This window comes from Chaetodon trifascialis, chromosome 10, assembly GCF_039877785.1.
Source record: "Chaetodon trifascialis isolate fChaTrf1 chromosome 10, fChaTrf1.hap1, whole genome shotgun sequence".
In the NCBI taxonomy this organism is placed as follows: domain Eukaryota; kingdom Metazoa; phylum Chordata; class Actinopteri; order Chaetodontiformes; family Chaetodontidae; genus Chaetodon; species Chaetodon trifascialis.
The window spans coordinates 28,033,417-28,047,646 of record NC_092065.1 but is presented as its reverse complement, the minus strand read 5'-3'; the positions used below and the strand labels follow the sequence as shown (position 1 = coordinate 28,047,646).

The following is a 14,230-nucleotide window of genomic DNA, read 5'->3' as shown; positions in this document are numbered from 1 at the left end:
TGGATGTGTGTTGACTGACGTGCTTGTGATGCATGTGATTGGCAAATCTATTGACAAGTTTGTCCAAAAGCAGATTGATGAAGTGTGAGTGTCTCTTTTTGAGTATTGATTGATTCTGATTCTGACCTTGATCAGAACGTCCTGATTGAAGCTCTTGAGAAGCTGACAGGCCTCTCTGCGTCAGTGTTTGCCTGATTCGTGTCCTACACAGTAATTTTCTCTGAGGACTTTCATGTCTTGGACAGTTGAAGAGGTGAACTCCTGCACGTTGACTTCGTTCGCTGGAGGTTTTTCAGTGTGTTCGGTCTCTCGATGGCGTTGTTGCTCTGGGAGAGCAGCTCAGAGTTAGACCTCCTTGTGATGCAGAAGAGCCTGAGCGTGAATTTATCCTGTTTATATCTGAGAGAAGTTTAAGTCCACAGTCCAGCTGTGATTGGCTGCAGATGTCTGATCGCAGGTCATGCTGTTAAAAGGTTTTGTGCTTGTTTACGTTTGACGTCTCAGTCAGTGAATTTCAGACATTTTAATAAAGTGAAGCCTTCGTTTCTGCCTGCTTTAAACCTACAGGACTGAAAGCGTCTCGTCGATGATGATGTTTCACCCTGCGCTCTGTTTTCCTGCCTTCATCCCGCTCTGCACATGTGAAATCATCCTCTCGGCAGCTCTGCCTCTTTCATGTTTTGTCCTCCTTTTAGGGCTGATGGACTCTGCCTGCAGATCGTCCACAGCTTTTGTCCTTTGCCATTTATAGTTAAAAGGGAAAGATGAGAGCGGCTGATCGATGAGGAGATTTTCAACCCCGAGGCCTCTGCTCCGCTGATGAGTTTAGTTTTCCACAGCCGGTCCTCCCCTGAGTTAACGCTCCCAGCGGCACTTTTATGTAGAACTGACATTTCATTTGTGTAAAGCCTGCAGCGCTGCGACGAGCCGCTTTGATTTCCTGTTGGTGGTCTCAGAGTGGGTTTCTGGGTTTTTACGGAGGTTCCGCTGTGTAGAAATCCAGCAGGAGCACTTTGATGAATCACTGCTGTCTGAGCCCCTCAAAGGTCAAACCGAGTCAAAGCCAGTTTGGAAACGGTATTTTTTGCTGCAATTAAATCAAAACAGTTTTTACCAACAAAAGAAATACTTCTTCCTGTGAAGCCTTTGCCTTAAAACACCTTTGCAATAAAGAGAAACCAGAGCAGGAACTCAAGAAACCAGGTTTGATACGAGGCTGCTCCGCTGAGGTAAAGGTCACGTCGAGGTAAAAGAAACCGACAGTGACTGTTGGCACCAAACAGGAAGTGGTGGTAGAAATGGCGGCCTGTGGTGTCACACTTGTTGACCCATCTGTCTGCTCCTGAGCGAGTGTTTTCCCTCACGTTCGCTGACAGGAAGTGTCAAACACTTTAAAGGCGATTTATGCTTTGGGAAATGATTTCTAACCCTCAGCCTTGTTTTCAGCAGCCCTGGTGGAGGCGAGCTCCGTCAGCTCTTTCCACTTCACCTGAGAACTGATTGAATCCACGTGAACAGATTTACGCCTCCGTCAGTTCACTGGTCGCCTTCCCGAGAGGCCGGAAGTGGACGGCGGGACGTTGGTGAGAAGAAGACAGCCTTGACGGAGGACGGATCACGCAGCAGGACTCGGACAGTAGCTTTAGCAGACGTGTTATGACAGCAGAGTTTTCCTGCTCGGTGCTTTTTCTCTCAGCCCGCTGACAGATCAGGCCTGCAGTCAGTCCTCTGAAGTGTGAAACACTCCAGCTGTTCAGGCTCATCGGCCCGTTCGCTGGCTTAGAGGCTGTCGTGCCCTGAGCTCAGCCTGCCAGGCAGCGCCAGCGAGCGAGTGAGCGGTCGGTCCTTTCGCTTCCTCTGATGGACCTAAACTCCAACAACGGTCGCCCTAAATATCTGCTCTCACCTGAAGCTTTTTATTGGTGGGATTATAGTTTGGACCTGAAAATCCTGCCTGTAAGGATCGACTGGCATGGCCGCCGGGTGGTCCAACCCAGACTGACTGTCATGAAATAAACGAATGATGTTCCCATCAGCAGGTGAGCATCGTAAACGCTGTGCTCGCTAAACATCAGCATGTTAGCATTGCCATCGTACTCTCATTAGCATGCTGGCCTTAGCATTTAGCTCAAAGCTCCTCACAGAGCTGCTAGCATTTCCTGTGGCTGCTTCACAATAAAAGCCACGAGTGGAAGCTGATAATGTGAAGGAGCCGCAGCAGGAAATGTTTACTGTACAGGTGCTTTCAGGCTGAAATGATCCGGTCGTTTCCCAAATCACACCCTTCATATGAGATTCAGCCTGAGCTGATTTTATCCATCAGAACAGAGTTTCAAGTCTCTGCTCGCTGATTTTCACAGAAATGTCAAATTAAACCAGCGGCTGCCTGAAAATGAAGGAAATCGATCCATAAACTTAAAAACTGGTAAATTTAAGGAGCTCAAACATGGCCGCCATCATGGCCCTTAAAGAAATAAAAGGCCAGACTGTCCGCAGATTAACCCGCCATACCCCTCCAGTCTGAGCGCTCGGCATTACTCAGACCACCCCGCCCTCCGCAGACCCCGGCCCCCTGGCGTCAGGAGAGGGGCAGGGATTCGGGTGGATGTGTCGGGGGGGCGGGCACACATTCTGGCACGGGCAGCGGTTCTCACCCCCGCAGCCTGTGGACGTCCCGGCTCTCCCAGGGCTCGGCTAATCCTCTTATTCAGCGTCCGGCTGGAGGCTGCGGGGCTCCCACAGACCGGAGCGCCGAGCCGGCCGCTCTCCGCTCAATAAACACACTGACACAGTCGTGGTCTTTTTCTCTCCGTGCAGACGCTGAGCAAGAGCTCTCCATAGAAGCTTTTCTCCTCATTCTCCAGCAGAACATAAGCATGTACCCCCTGCTTTCCGTCCTCAACCTGAATCACGTCCCCCGTCCTCCACGGCCGCCCTCCCGTCTTCACTTCCCTCTTCCATTCGTCTTAAATCAGCTTTTCTCTCCTTTTGCTCCTTTAACAAAACTTTTTCTCTCCTGATTCTAGATCATCGCAGCAACGGTCGCGGGGATTTTTCCTCTGAAGGGCGACAAACGTCGGCCACGTCGTGCAGCGTGAGAGCGACTCAGAGCGCAGTCACCGTCATATTTACCTGAAATCCCTCCCGGTCATCAGTACACTGATTTCTAATGCAAAGCAGGTGATTGGCTGCTGATACAGACTTTACAAAAAGAAAATAGACATGAATAAATACAGAAAATCCATTTATTGAACCCAATAAATGTCCAAAACTCAGTCAAATAATAGAAAATAAATAAATAAATAAATCGAAGCAGGTCGCTAATGCTGTTGGCATGCTAACTGTTGCTAATGGTAAGTGCAGCTGAGCATGATGGGAATCTCGTTAGTTTTGCAGCTTTTGAACAGAGTCAGAAGGATTGAAGCCTTCCTCTGTGCCGTTTGAACACTTCCTGTCTGACACAGGTGCGCTGTGACAGACTCGGCAGGTGTTTTCCTTGTAGCCGGCGACACAAAAGGTTTCCAGCCCGGCTCATGTGTCAGGCGTTGTCATGGCGTCGTCACGGCGTCGGTGTGGTCTGTAACCGAAACCCGCCGTGTTTGACGTGTCCGCGCTGGACGAGTGGTGTCTGTCCTGCAGCACGTCACACACACGCGGTGATCTGATGTCACACGATGCCTTTTGTTCATGCATGTCCGACATTTCACCCACTGACTGAAAACTGAAAAAAAAACTGAAATCCCTTCATTTTCTCCGCAGCTTTGACCAGATCTGCTTTAAATGTCTGCGTCACATTTGACCCACAGTGATAGAAAAGTAGGACATTTGAGAGAAAAGCAAAGAAAGTCCAAAAACATTCCTCTTGTCCTGCAGGTAATAACGAATCCTTGTGCTCGTAAAGCCAAAAGGATTGAAATCAAACATGTTCAGACCGTCTACATTATGATTAAAGATATTAGCTTGTTAGCGCTTTTAACCAGACTTTGTTAGAGTGTCTGAAATGACCTTTTATTTCCATATCTGAGGTTTAAAAAGTGTTTTTCAGACTGTTTTTCATTGGATATCATAATGATTATTGACTGTATTTGGTCACATCGACACTGTGGTTTGTAAATTGTCATATTTCACATTAATGTGCAGTTCAGACATTTGTGCGGTCGATTGATGTCGAGGTCACTTTAGTCTGCCGCTCGTCAGGAAGCGGGATCGGCCAATCAGCTTGCTGGATGTGCAGCGTCATGTGATGTGCTGTTGGGATTGTGGAGTTGTTGCTTACTGATGTCATCAAGCACATCAGTGGACGAGTCACCTGAAGCGTACACACACACACACACACACACACACACACACACACACACACACACACACACACACACACACACACACACCGGCTGTAATGGAGCCCTGCTGATGTGCTGTTGGTGGAGCAGACAGGTGTTTCATGTCAGAGCTGCTGTTTACACTGTCTTCTTTCCATTTCCACCTTAACACAGACGGAGCTCACAGCTTCCTGCCTGTCCTGAACCACCTGACTGCTCCGAGGTCAGAGAGGAGGAGGAGGAGGAGGAGGAGGAGGAGGAAGGGGGAGCTGTAGCTGGCTTCTCTCCTTTATGTCTGCAAGCTTGTACCTTTGACTTTTGAGCCACGAGTCTGTAAATCTGTGAATCTCCCGACAGCTCATTGTCATGACATTTTGTTCAAGTTGTTCAGGTTAAAATAATCCTTTAACTTTTCATCCAGGTTAAAACATCAGTTTTAAATACCTGCCATTCATTCAGTGACTTGAAATGTTGCATCAGGATGACGTTAGCTGCACAGCGCTAGCAGAATGGCTAGCTTGGTTAGCAGTGAACTAACCGCAGAAAAACTTCAAATTAGATTGAAAAGAAGTGTCAGTGAAATGCGTCTGTCAGTATTTGCTCCTTCACAGATGAACAGAAATATTAGTGTCCTCCGTCCTGAGGTGACGGCGATGTGGGGGCGTCGTCAGCTCGCTGTGGCGGAATCGAAAGCTGCTTCTTGTTACTTGAACTTGTGACCTCTGACCTTTATACGAGAGGTTACGACCCTGCCTCAGCCTGCGTGTTAGAGGTCGGTGATGAAGTGAAGAACATCACCAGAGCGACAAGGACAAGAGGGACGCTGTGTCTTCTTCCTGCCGGCCTGACGCTTTCTTTATTGCTGCTTTCTGAAGGAAACGAGCTGCGGTCGGCCGACAGGACCTCGAACACATCGTTCTCTATGTACGGTCGTGCAGTGATTCATGGGAAAGCGGCGGGGAGCGAGGTCTTGCTCATCGGGAGGTTTAGTTCCACTTTGGCGCTCTGTCAGTCTTTTATTCCTCAGAGACAGAAGAGTCCTCTGCAGGACTTCAGTCATGCTTCTACGTTTCCACCTTCGTACATTTAAGGATTAAACATTCTTCACTTCAGCTAAAGTGACACGGATGATTCGATCATCCTGTGATGTTCCACCAGAGCAGAACAAGAAAAGCCTTGTTCTCTGAGGGGAAAGCCAAGACCTGCACTTTTCCCTGAGCTGAGTCTCACAGGCGGATGCAGGGCAGAGCAGGACGAAGCTCACCTGAACCTTCAGGTGATCTGTCGGACACAAAGTCGCTGTTCTGGAGCTTTGGATCACATCACACGTTCCTCAGTTTAAACAACCCACATAATCTGATCCTCAGCCTTTAAAGCTTTGAATTTCTGGATGTTTGCACCTGTCCAGGCCATATTGTCATATTTCTCAGAGGAAAAGCACATTGATCGTGCTCTTTGAACCACAGAAAGTCGTTCCATGAGAAGTTCTTCTGTACATTAAAATCCTCCCTGCAGGAAGTTTTAATGCCCAATCTGATCCAAACACTTAATCTACTGCAGCTCCTCTGGCCTTAAAGCGGTCAGATTACTGCCTCCTGTTTGCAGGAGACCTTCAGATCCTGCATGAAGGTCTTCAGGCCGAGCAGCCGGACTGAAGGTCTTCTCCTCTGCAGGCCGGCACACATGTAATCCTGGATTAGACCTCGATCATCCAGAGCTCAGAGGGAATAAACACAGCGCAGCAGGAGACCTCATCTCCTAATTTACTGCAGACTAATGCTGAACCGACCACAAACAGGTCCGAGCGTGACGTTCCAAGAGGCCTTGAAACACTCAGAGGGATTCCTGAGTTTCTTTGCTTCATGTGGAGATTCAGGATTCAAACTAACACTATTAGGTGTTTAGGTTTGTGTGCACAGTGTTTTTGTGTCCTCTCCATGAGTAAGTGGACAGTCTGTCCCCCAGATGTTGGACCTGCTGCAGGGTTTGATCCCGTCCAGCATCAGTGAGGCCCAGCACTCGATGTTCGGGTTGAGGTCAGAGCTCTGTGCAGGCCGGTCAGACTGGGAAGACATGTCCTCATGGAGCTGGTGGACGGGGACACAAGCTGTTGATGCAGAGGTGGAGGAGCGCTGTAGCCGCAGCGTTAATGGGAGTGTTTCTACACCTGTTGAAGCAGGTGTGTGCGTTACGCTCACTGACTGCTGTTTTAAAGCACTTTATCCGTGTTTGATGTGAGAAATCTAAACCTGCTTTGTGATTGGCTGGCTCAGAAAACAGCTTCTGACATCACTCGTCTCGTTCCTGAGAAATCAAACTCCTCTCAGCTGTTTGCTCTGCCAGGAAAATAAAAGACTGTTTGTTTGTTTGTTTGTTTGTTTGTTTGTTTGTTTGTTTGTTTGTTTGTTTGTGATAACGGCGTCTTTTATGAACCGTGACGTGCTTTTCATCTCATGTGTGGACACGCGTTAATCAGCATTTCTGTAGACGTGTCAGTGTCAGCCTGCTGGCGAGCTTTCACTGAGATGACGATGGAGGACATTCACTGGATTCCCAACGCTTCTCTCTGCATCACGGCTGTAAACACACACCTCATCACGTCACTTTATTTCCTCTTTGTGTCATGTGACCTCTGCTCTGCCTTTCTCAGCCGGGCCCTCTGTGCTCTGTTATGGTAATGAGGTGGCGGTCTCGAACGGCCCCTCGGGGCGTCGACTTCACTTCATTAATGTGACAGATGCCCGGACAGCTGCTCGGGTTAATGGCGTCGCCTCCTCACATCAGACCGCGCAGGGTCTCATTATATACGTGACTGAGAGTCCGAGTGAAGCGAGTCAGTCAGAAAGGTCGAGACGAAGGTGTGAAGGGACGTTGTTGTGGATCAGGTCTGGTAGAAAAATGTAAAAAAAAAATTAGGGTTTTTGGGTCATTTTGAGCCAAAATATCCGAATGTGGCTACAACGTGGTGTGATTGGCTGGAGAGTAAATATGGTGGCTCTCTGTGGGAAACCCAGGTGACTTCTGGGTTCAGGTACAGTACATGGCGTGCACGCCATCCACCATCTTTGCTCTGTTACTTTTTACCACAACAGCCGAGAACAGGCCTCCACCTGAAGAGTGAGTTTGTGTTCATGCTGTGTTTTTTACTGGGTTTTATTGAAAGGTGTTTCTAATCATGGAACTTTATGGGTTCCACTGCATTTACAATAACACCAGAACCACATACCTGATATTAGGTTTGGGGGCTAATGCGAGGAGGGTGGATGTGGGTGAAGCATTTTTTACTAAATCTGCCTTAAAGCAGCTGAGGCTTGAAACATGGAGGGGGTTTATAGAAGGAAAGAAATAAAAACAGGGTCGGTTAAAGCTGTGCGCTCGGCTCTGTGCTGTGCTGCTTCATCCAGCCTGAAGCTGTTTTCAGCTGCTCCACGGTTGAAGTACGAGTCTGGCGTTTTTGGCAGCTGCTCAGGGCGACCTCAGCGGTGACTCGGTGTCAGACAAGAAATCAGATGAAATCAAAGCCATTATAACACCAACAGTCAAACCATAAAACCCATTAAAGTCCAACCCTCCAGTGAATCTGTCAGCTTTAGATTTAAAAAGACGTTTGTCTCACCAGTAAAACGTTTTATGACCTCACGGCGGCCTTTAATTAACCGTGAGGAAAGGAAGAATCGCTGACTGATGGAACCGTGAAGAAAATCTGATGTTTCAGCAGCAGTGAGCAGCTTCTCCTGATGGTTTACACACAGATAACATCCAGTATAACAGATGATGCCGTTAAAATCCATGAAAACGTTTCAAAATGGCCGTCTGTCTCTTTGTCTCGCAGGTGAAGGATACGCATACAGGAATCAACGCAAGTTCTCAGAGGACATCGACTGGTCGTACGCAGGTGAGTCAGAAACTGTTTATGTAACCTGAGAAAACTGCTGAGCGCTCTGCAGGCGGCGTCACCGCCAGCAGCAGGCTTCTTCCTCTGCATGTCGTTCGCCTGCATGTTCACGAGGCTGGAACATCGTCCTGTCGGTCGTCAGGGCCGTCCAGCTGCTGAGCGATGCAAGGTTCGATGCTCTGAGCGACGCTGTGCTTATCCTGCTGTCGAAGTAGTTTCATGGTATGCACAGTACAGACGAGAGTTAGCTGCTTGCTAACAGAGTGCATCCTGCTGAAAGGAAGTGTCTGAAAAACAAGTGATGAGTTTAGCTCATCACGTGTTTCCTCCACCTCTGAAGCTCCTCCTTCACGAGTCCTCCTTCTGAAGGAGGTCCCAGCTTCTGCCGGCTCCGTCTGAATGAGGTCTGAAAGCTGCGTGTTGGGCGTCCAAACTCAACTGAAGAGCGTCAACTTTGTCCGGCAGCATTTGTCCTTGCGGCTAACACAGCTGGCTTGTCTTTTTTTGGTGCGTTCAGGGACCTCTCAGAAGAACGTGTTAGTCTACAGATTATTGTCTTTAACACTGACTCCTCGCTGGAGATTCAGGCTCAGATGCTGCTGCTCCTCACATCAGTAAACTCTTTAAAACCCTGCCCGAGTGCCTCTGAGCAGCAGGCTGAACAGTTCTGTCCACTTCAGCTCCGACAGAGCGGCTCAGATCCTGACGTCTGATTCGAAATTACAGGAAAAATGAGCTGTTCTTCTCTGCAGAGTCACATGAATCCAATTTTACCTACTTTAGCCTCATGTTAGGATTTCCATGTGAATATAAGCACACACACACACACACACACACACACACACACACACACACACACACACACACACACACACACACACACACACTGGTTGTTTGATCTTGCGGGATCAGAGGAAGCTTTGGCCGCTGACGACAGCTCGCTGTATTAAACCCCAGAGATTTAATAAAAGAGATCTCGTGTCATCCGTCCTCTGATCTTTCTCTCAGGAGGAGTTTTTACAGCCGCTGGTGGCTTCTGACCTTTGACCTTTCATTACAAGTAGCTTGTCCACACATGAGCTGTCGGATTAAAAAGAGCGTATGTTAAATAAACCTGTTTGAATCAGTTACGCTCCACTTTATCCTGCTGTTCAGCTTGTGGTCCAGAGTCTCTAAAAATGTCAAATTTAACAGTTTATCTCCATCGTTTTGGAAGCATTTGAGCTTTAATCAGATAAATGATGGTTTCCACACACAGAGGAAAGTTCCTCCCATGTCGAGTCTTTAAAATGGAAATGAATGTTGGACGAGTTCAGAAGGTGCGTCAGCGTCGTCTCTCAGCGTCTTTGCTTCGAACAGAATCAGTTATTAATGCAGACGGGTGCTTGTGCTGATGCGATTCTGACAGCTCGCTGACAGTTTTCAGCAGCGTTGATTCGGTGATGCGTTCCTCCGTCTGTGCTCCTCTTCTTCAAACATTTCACTGACGTTTAATCAAACATTCAAGAGATTTCATCATCATGGACTCTTCGTTGTGTCCCCGATTCGGTTAAAACGAGAGTCTGCAGCCATGCTACCAGCAACATGCTAACACGAGCATGCTAACCTGCTCACAGTGACAATGCTACAGTAACATGCTAATGTTAGTTTAGCATGTTAGTATGCTAACATTTGCTAATTTGGAAAGTCAGTCCCATAAACGTCAGCTTCATGGTGGCACTAGACGCTAAAACAGCGCTGAAGTCAGCAGACTGAGGTGTTTGAGTCAGGACCAAAGTGGAGGACTGACTGAGGGACATGTCCACCCGCAGAGTTAATGTCAATGGTCTCCTCTGATTGGACTTGGGGGGCAGCTTCAGGTACTAATGCAGCAGCAGCTGAATGTTGATGGAGTGAGTTGTGTTTGCAGTCCTGCGTCTTTGTCCTTTTCCATGTCATAGACATTTTGTCCCACCTCCAGCCTCCGTACCTTCCCCACCCTTCAGTCTGGCTCACTGCGGCGGCATGAATAGACTCCCTCCACCCGCTGGCAGGTTCACGGTGTGCTCTTCTTCAGATGGCCAGAAGTGTACAGTGGACAGCCGTTAGTGTCTTCACTGTTCTTTTGGTCTGTTTTTCCTGTTTGCCTCCCGTGGTCCCAGTGAAGGCAGAACTTAATGTCGCAGCAAGTGCAGACTTTTTAGACGTCCATCTTTGTGGCGGCAGGTTCAGGAAGTGGAAATTTGACTGGACCCATCCATCCTTGCTGACGCTGCCGAGGCTGATGGGAGCAAATCCCTGCAGCCCGACTCAGAAATCTGCTGGAAACCTGCTGCTTTAGCAGATTAACGTCCGCTGTTTTGGACTCGCGTGTTCTGCTGTGACAGAGAGCTGGAACATGCAGGCGTCCACATACTTTTGGCCATGTGGTGTGTTTCAGTTGGAGTTTGGATGTGGTGTTTCAGCAGGACGACGCTGCCTCTGATGTTTTCATTCGGGACAGATTTAGATCTGCGCGAGTCTCAAGCAGCCAAAGTGAAAACAGAAAGCCTTAAATACAAAATGACGTTCATGAAAAGTGGAAGAAACACTTGGTACTGGCTCCATAGCTCTTCATCTTCTTCATCCAAACTTGGTTCAGACGTACAGAACTTCGTTTTAAGTTTCAAAGACACCAAACATGAAGTGAATTCTGGGGACATTTCCATCAGTTGGAGTCGTAAAAAACCAGTGAGTGTTTGGCTTTAATGATTCGCTCGGTGGAAACGTCGCATAGCTTCAAAGAGCTATGTTTGTGTTAGACTGACATAATTCTGCCTGTATAGCTGCTTTATGATGTCTTTATAGAGGAAAGTAAAGGTAAAAAGGTGAGTTCAAAGGGTGAATCTACATTTAGGATCCTTTTAAAAATACTATAAAGAAGAAAGTCAGTTGGTCTAAGAGAGAAGCTTCATGTTAAATCAAGTTTTAAGACAAATCATCCGTTAAATCTCTCACAAAGAATAGAAATAATAAAAGCAGAGGTGACGTGTGAGTGGTGTGAAGGAGCTTCATCCATTCAGTGCACGTGAACCTCTGTCCTGAACATCATCATCATCATCCTCAGAAGCATCTGCTCGTCTGGAAGGAAACGTGTGTTTTTTATTTATTTCAGCAGATTCGTTTCCATCCGGCATCATTTTATTGTTTTCTTCTCTTTAAACTTCTGAGTTGGTCAGGATTTCATTGTGTGTGTGTGTGTGTGTGTGTGTGTGTGTGTGTGTGTGTGTGTGTGTGTGTGTGTGTGTGTGTGTACGTACACACACTCCATTGACATGCTAATATCCGTCCTGACCCAGAAGCCTGTCTGACCTGGTTGGGCTCTTTGTCCTCTGGAGGAAGAAGCTCAAAGAGCCAATCAGAGCGAGGGCAGCGAGTCATGTGACCGCCGGGGTACCTGCTGATAAACACGACACCAGCTGGCTGAAACAACACTACAACACATAATTAGCAAAACAGAGTGCAGAAGCTGCAAACATCTGCAGTGAGACGCTTCATTATGCTGAACATCTGGAGTTTTTTATGGAGGAGGCTGTTTCAGGAGCGAGTTAACGTCATAAAAACTAGATTAAAAAACGATTTCATTTGGTTTCTGTTGTCTGATCATAACCCATCATTTGGACATCTTCATGACATTTGGCTGGGAACAGGATTTAAGAAGCTCGTGATGATGATCACGATGACGAGGCTGAGGACACTCCTGACGTGCTTCCGTTTAGACATAAATGTGTAAATTAAAGTGTCTTAAATCTGGATTTTATTCAAATATGAGACACTTAAAATGACGAATGTAAATGGGTTTTGAGTCCTGAGTTTTGTCCAACCGTCCACCTCGGTGTGACGACTTCACACCACACTGAAATGATCCAGGCAGCAGGAAACGCGTTAAGATAAACAGTTTAGCAGCGTATAAACGTGCTACTGTTATTTAGCTTGTAGCCGTCCAGCTGCGGCAGTCTGTCTCTCGTCTCCTAAATGTGACTGTGGCTCAGAGACGCTGCGTGAAGACAGTAACTCTGAGCAGATGTGAACAAATCTGTACAAATCGTGTGTCACGGGATCGACCGTACGAGCAGATCGGCGAGTGTTTTTGGTCACATGCTGCTCAGATTATTTCTGCAGTGAAAGGGAAACAGAGCCCGAGGCGTACATCAGTGTGACACGAGTGTGAGCTGCTGGATTAAATCTGGTCTCTTTTTGGGTTCAGCTGACACACGTGAAGAACGGCTGGCTGGAACACTTTCCATGCTGTATTCACGCCGTCCGTCACGTCAGCCTCTGTGGTTCAAAGTTAAGAGGACCGATGCTTCAGGCTGTGTTGGAGGAAAATCTGCTTGAACATTGAACAATATTGGACTTTGACCTCCTGAAAGCTCTCAGAGTGAAAAATGTGAGCTGATATTACCGTTAAAGCCAGAGTGCAGCAGCACAGCTGGAGCTTATTAGCCCATTAGCTCGTTAGCTCGTAGCTAGCTCTCCCACAGCAGCGCACCTGTAAGCAGTCATTGCATGATTATTTACAGAGAGAAGTCTGCACTTCATCAGTTTGTCCAACTAATGAGGGACAATATCAACAACACCTGCTCTGAGAAATAATGCAGACATATTTCCCATCATCCGCTTACAGTTTGAGTTTCTCATTAAAAGAGAAAGCTTTGCAAGCAGCAGCAAATACAGCAACTAAAAACAGTGAAAAGCTGCTGCATTAGAGACCAGCTGTCGTCTTTGGTCCCTCAAGTTCTGGTCGAAAGCTCCAATTTCACGTGATCCTTCCTCGACGTGTCCTCTCGGTTTGGTTTCAGACTCCAGAGGTTGTGTTTTCAGAGGCTAGCTGTCGCTCCTCTCAGGTCGGAGCTTCCCAGCAGCACCTGGATGTTAACATGTCGGCTTTTCTGTTTGTCCTCCAGGAACGTTAAACCAAAACAACTGGGCCAAGAAGTTTCCGTCCTGCAGCAACGCCAAGCAGTCTCCCATCAACATCGAGGAGGGCCTGGCTCAGGTGAAGCTGCAGTACCAGAGGCTGAGGTTTGATGGCTGGGAGAGCCTGACCACCGACAGGACGACCATCAAGAACGATGGAAAGACTGGTAAGAAACGTCGCTTCGCGCTGTTGGTGCGAAGTTCAAGAGCTAAGAAGTCTGTGGACTATTCTTAAAGCAGCTCTAATCAATATTTATGTTTACAATAATCAATGAAATGACAGTGTGACAGGTGTCTGTCATAGTGACGAACCTGCAGAGACCTGAAGCTGAAGCTGAAGCTCCCCTCGGCTTTATGGAGCTTCACACTGAGGTTCAGCTCGTTGTTTCTGTGTCTGACCACAACGTGACTGTTTTGGTCAAATCTCACAGCTTTCACAGCGTCGCTTTTGGCTGCAGCGTTCAGCTCTTTGATAGAAAGAGCTCTGAAAACCTGCTGTTGACGATCATTTGCTCTGTGCCTGCAGGATGTGGACGCAGGTAGCTGCTGCTAACGTGTTAGCCACAGTATGAGGTGATGATGTGTCCGTGTTGTGTTTTCTGCCTTGTCTGCTGTCTAAACACGGCAAAAATGAATCTTTTAGCCGCACTCGGCGTTTCAACACGGCTTCTTTGCTTTAGTTCTTATGTATTTTCTCAATATGTATTTATTTTATTTATTTATTGGCATTGCAGAGTTTGTCTGTTTGTGCACAAGATTATGTTGAATTTTAACTTCAGCTTCGTGGGAACTGAAGTTGGGACAGATTGTGCACATTGACATAATAAGATCCTAATTAATAAATAAGGTGAAAGTAAAAGAAATGGGTCAATTCTTCCTGTTGCTGTAAAGCTTACAAAGATGATATTCTGGATATCGCTTTAAAATGTTCAGTGCTGAACGCTTCCACCAGTCTAACGGCGTCTCTTTCTGCTCCTCTTTGGCCTTCCTTCCTCCCTGTCCTGAGCTTTTTCTAATGACAGTTTCTCCCAGTGAGATTGTGCCTGATAAAGCCTTTTCTCATACAGCGCTGTCCTGT

The 14,230-nt window shown here is 47.3% G+C and overlaps 1 protein-coding gene across 5 annotated transcripts in view; it reads left to right on the top strand.

Moving 5' to 3' along the window:
* Nucleotides 1-14,230, top strand: part of ptprz1a (protein tyrosine phosphatase receptor type Z1a) — a 67,184-nt gene that overhangs the window by 14,627 nt on the left and 38,327 nt on the right. For all 5 annotated transcript variants that reach the window (XM_070971367.1, XM_070971366.1, XM_070971365.1 and 2 more), the window contains exons 2-3: nt 8,152-8,214; nt 13,140-13,319. In XM_070971367.1, the coding sequence (XP_070827468.1) occupies nt 8,152-8,214; nt 13,140-13,319 (243 nt within the window). The remainder of the gene's footprint in view (nt 1-8,151; nt 8,215-13,139; nt 13,320-14,230) is intronic.